Below are 4,243 nucleotides of genomic sequence, written 5' to 3'. Positions count from 1 at the left end.
GTAAAAAAGCTGAAATGTAAAGTGTTGAGGAAGGACTTTTAACAATATCCAATCTTTTCCCTTAGGCTAGAGGATGTCTTGAGTATTTATTTACTTTTAAAGGAAACAACCCTGTTTGACAAGCTGTTGTGTTACACTGAAGGCAGTGCTAACTGTCTTTTTGAGCAAAAGAGATAAAATTAGTTGATATGGGTCTGGAACTGCTGTTGTGGAATCCTCTTTGCTTGAAAACAAATAACAAATACACAGAAGGAGAGGGAAGAGAAGAACAGAGATAGTAGTTGCAGCTTCTGTTTCTTATGTTTTTAACTGCCACCTCGCTGCTGCAGAAAGACTGTTTTACCAGTCACACCATGGTCTGACCAAATTGTACCACCGTTAAGCCAAGATATTGCTTTCTGCTTGTTTGTTTGGTTTTTTGCTTTTTTTTTTTTTTTTGGTTGGTTGGTTTTTGTTTTAATTGGCAGGTTTGCATCAGCATTTCAATGATACAGTCTGTGCCATCAAGTCAGGCTCTTATTCAGTAGATGGCAGAGAGCAAAGGGAAAGACTTGAAACCTGAGAAAAGAAATAACAACAGGCATTCATTTCTCATCACACCTTCTAATTAGTCTGCAGGACTTAGCTAGAGATCATGTGAACCCAGCAATGTCATCTGGGTTGTTTCTTCTGCTCTATCAGGTCAGGCCATATCTCTCAGCATCTGGATAATCAAGGAAACGGCCAATACATCAGCCAGGGGGATCAAACTTACTTTGTCCCAGCTATCCATTGTCCTAGCATCAGTGTCAAATAAGAGACCTCAACAAGCAGTGATGGATGGAAAAGTCATAAAGAAATAAATAATTATGTCCTGAAAGAAGGGTTTGAATAATATACAGGAAATGAGTGAGGGGCCACATACTGAGCAACCAGAATAAACACTGAATACCTATACAGCTATTAATGAGCACTGCCCATCTGGTATACTGGCTGAGGCAGGGGTCCTGTGAAAAATAATAGCATGTGGCCATGTAATATAAAAGCTGTATCATAATATATATGCACAGTGAGCGTGTATTAAAATTGCCAAGGCAACCTTTGTTCTTACATAGTCTTAATTTTGGAGATCATGGGTCCACAAAGTTATTAATAATATTTTTCTGTAGGACTTTGGAAGCTCTCTCTACACACCAATTTCATCTCCAGTGCAACACTGGCCTATATAATGACCAAAGTGCTGATTTGGAAGTGGAGGTGAGGGCTTATTCAAGGTTCTGTAGTAGCAAAATTTTAAAATTTTCTTACTGAATCATTTCTTGCATTCAGTGACATCAAATACAAGAAGGAAGCATTAGAAAAGTGGAAGATAGATGAAGTAATTACAGGGGAATATAAAATAATAGCACAAAAAGACAGGGGCAAAAGAAGAAACAGTAAGGTACGAAATGAGGTTCAGTGGCAGGATACACAAGTGATGATATGAAAATCATTGATGTCATGATACAACAAATGCATTTCCACAAACTTTTCTTGCCATTCTGTGCCTTGCTAATCATGTCTGATTCAGAACCTTGGTCTTTCAGATTCTGATTTGCAGGGAAAAATCATTGGGCATCTTCTAAAGAGGAGGAAAAATATTGAAAATTGATGCTTAGAAAGCTGTTTTTCATCCCTTTTGCTCCTCTTCACTAGCAAGGCCAATTCTGGATCAGCAGTTAATAGTCAACACAATGGGAAGCAGAGGAAAGAATCAGGTTAATACAGGAAAAGTGTTAGAAAGACATGATTTAAATGGATTAGATTTTCAGATCAAAATGACCAAATAATATTAATCTAAGAATACTTTAAAGAATGCCAAAGCAATCACAAAATTATAAGGAATGTGGGAGGGGAGGCAAGGTTCAAGAAGCCCCAAGAACAGTAATTATAGTGCCTCTGCTTTAAAAGAGCAGAAGGGTGGAGTTAGGAGTTACTCAGCTAAATCACAGCAAAATACTAGATTAAATAATCGAACAATTTGCAAACAAGTTAATCACTGGCAGAATAAAGTAAAAGTTGAAAAATGCTAATCGCATTATATCATATTGCAAAAGGTTTCCAAGAGCATGACTGCCTTACACAGAAGACTTGCCTTAAGAGATATCCTCTTTTTACAAATACCTCTTATTTTGCTTGCAGACTGCAACCCCTCTGCCCCATTGACAGTCGATTTGGACTCCGTGGCCAGGACGAAATCCCACTGCGAGCTCTGCAGTTCAAGCGAGGGCTGCTTCACGAGTTCCGAAAGGGCAATGCCACCAAGGAACAAATACGACTGCACAATCTGGTTCAGCAGCTTCCCAAGGCCATTATCATTGGGGTGCGGAAAGGAGGCACCCGAGCACTGCTGGAGATGCTGAACCTTCACCCTGCAGTGGTCAAAGCTTCCCAAGAGATTCACTTCTTTGACAACGATGAGAATTATGCCAAGGGGATTGAGTGGTACCGGAAAAAAATGCCTTTTTCTTACCCTCATCAAATAACAATTGAGAAGAGCCCGGCATATTTTATCACGGAGGAAGTACCTGAAAGGATTTACAAAATGAACTCATCTATCAAATTATTGATCATTGTCAGGGAACCTACCACAAGAGCTATTTCTGATTACACTCAGGTGCTGGAAGGTAAGGAAAGGAAGAACAAAACTTACTACAAATTTGAGAAGCTGGCTATTGATCCTAATACCTGCGAAGTGAACACTAAATATAAGGCGGTGAGAACCAGCATCTACACAAAACATCTGGAGAGATGGTTAAAATACTTCCCAATCGAGCAGTTTCATATCGTGGACGGTGACCGGCTCATCACAGAACCACTGCCAGAACTCCAGCTGGTCGAGAAGTTCCTAAATCTTCCTCCGAGGATAAGTCAGTACAATTTATACTTCAATGCCACCAGAGGGTTTTACTGCTTGCGATTCAACATTGTCTTTAACAAGTGCCTGGCAGGTAGCAAGGGACGCATCCATCCAGAGGTGGATACCTCTGTCATTACCAAATTGCGCAAGTTCTTTCATCCTTTTAATCAAAAATTTTACCAGATCACTGGGAGGACATTTAACTGGCCCTAAATTAAACTTCATACAACAGTTTCTGTTGCACCTGAGACATGCAATAAATGTCTCTGCTAAAATATGCACTTTTCATAGACACGGCTTTCAAAGTAACTTTTTTCATGCATACGTGTACATATGCAGTGTGTGACCAAATATACAGTGGGATCAATTTTTTCTACAGAGTAGTAACTAACATAAATTTACTGTCAGCATAGTTGCATCTTTTAAGATATAATAATAAAGGGAAAAGGAGGTATTTAGGGACATAAAGTCAGTCACCGTTAAAAGGGTCAGTGTTCCTCTCACTTAGTGAAGTGTTTATGTGACGTACTTATTGATCTAAGCAGAACGTTAGTTTATGCCATAAAAATTCATGTCAAAAGTCCGTGATGCCGTGCGAAAGCATAATCTTCAGGCTGTTTTTGGTATGTATATTGCTAAAGGAATACTGACACTTTAAACATAGTGCTGAATTTTTACAATAAGAGTGGATAGTACTATTTTCTTATTATTTGAAATTAATACCTTATATCACACAAACAACATTGTTTCAGAGTTCCTGTGGTGAGTTTGCACTATTGTTTTATTGTATGGACCATAGTGTCACTTGTAGCATGTCAATCATGTGTCAAAAAAATGACAAATAATTTTTTCTTCTATGCTTGTGTGTCAACAAAGCTAAACATCATGTACATAGTGTACAATGTTTGTAAATACTGGTTTCACACTAAGTAATTCTATTTTGTAAACTGAATATGGCTATTTAATTTATTGTGAAAATTAAATTTATTGTGGTATTTAAAAATGGAATGGATTAAAATTACCATATGTGCAACGGCTTTTCACTTTTGCTTGATGTACATCAGTGTGATCTCTTAGCCCAGATAAATCACGTGCAAGTGTGTGATAGAGAGCTGCACATGTAAACTTGGTTTCTAGACAGTTGAGAAAAATCATACATGTGGTGAAGCTGAGTTTATTAAAAAACTCTTCTATGTGGGAATCTGGTGTATACACACCTCAAAGAGCATTATTGCTGTTCTGTTGCAGTACTTTGCTGTAATTAATTCAGTTGCAATAGCCCGTGAGGCTAAAGAATGACTAAAAGATTACTGTAATCAAGTATATCAGAAAAGTAGAGCTGCCATTAAAACCAAAATGACAGAC

The 4,243-nt window shown here is 38.0% G+C and overlaps 1 protein-coding gene across 1 annotated transcript in view; it reads left to right on the top strand.

Annotated features, from left to right (window-relative positions):
• The window catches only part of HS3ST5 (heparan sulfate-glucosamine 3-sulfotransferase 5), a 7,581-nt gene extending 3,670 nt beyond the window's left edge, over positions 1-3,911 (top strand). The window contains exon 2 of the mRNA XM_010166701.1: positions 2,161-3,911. Within this exon, the coding sequence (XP_010165003.1) occupies positions 2,161-3,091 (931 nt within the window). The 3' untranslated portion in view covers positions 3,092-3,911. The remainder of the gene's footprint in view (positions 1-2,160) is intronic.
• The last annotated feature ends 332 nt before the right edge of the window (positions 3,912-4,243 follow it).

The sequence above is a fragment of the Antrostomus carolinensis genome, unplaced genomic scaffold (genome assembly GCF_000700745.2).
Source record: "Antrostomus carolinensis isolate BGI_N321 unplaced genomic scaffold, ASM70074v2 scaffold3614, whole genome shotgun sequence".
In the NCBI taxonomy this organism is placed as follows: Eukaryota; Metazoa; Chordata; class Aves; order Caprimulgiformes; family Caprimulgidae; genus Antrostomus; species Antrostomus carolinensis.
The sequence above is the reverse complement of the archived record's forward strand: the minus strand, read 5'-3'. Positions and strand labels throughout refer to the sequence as shown.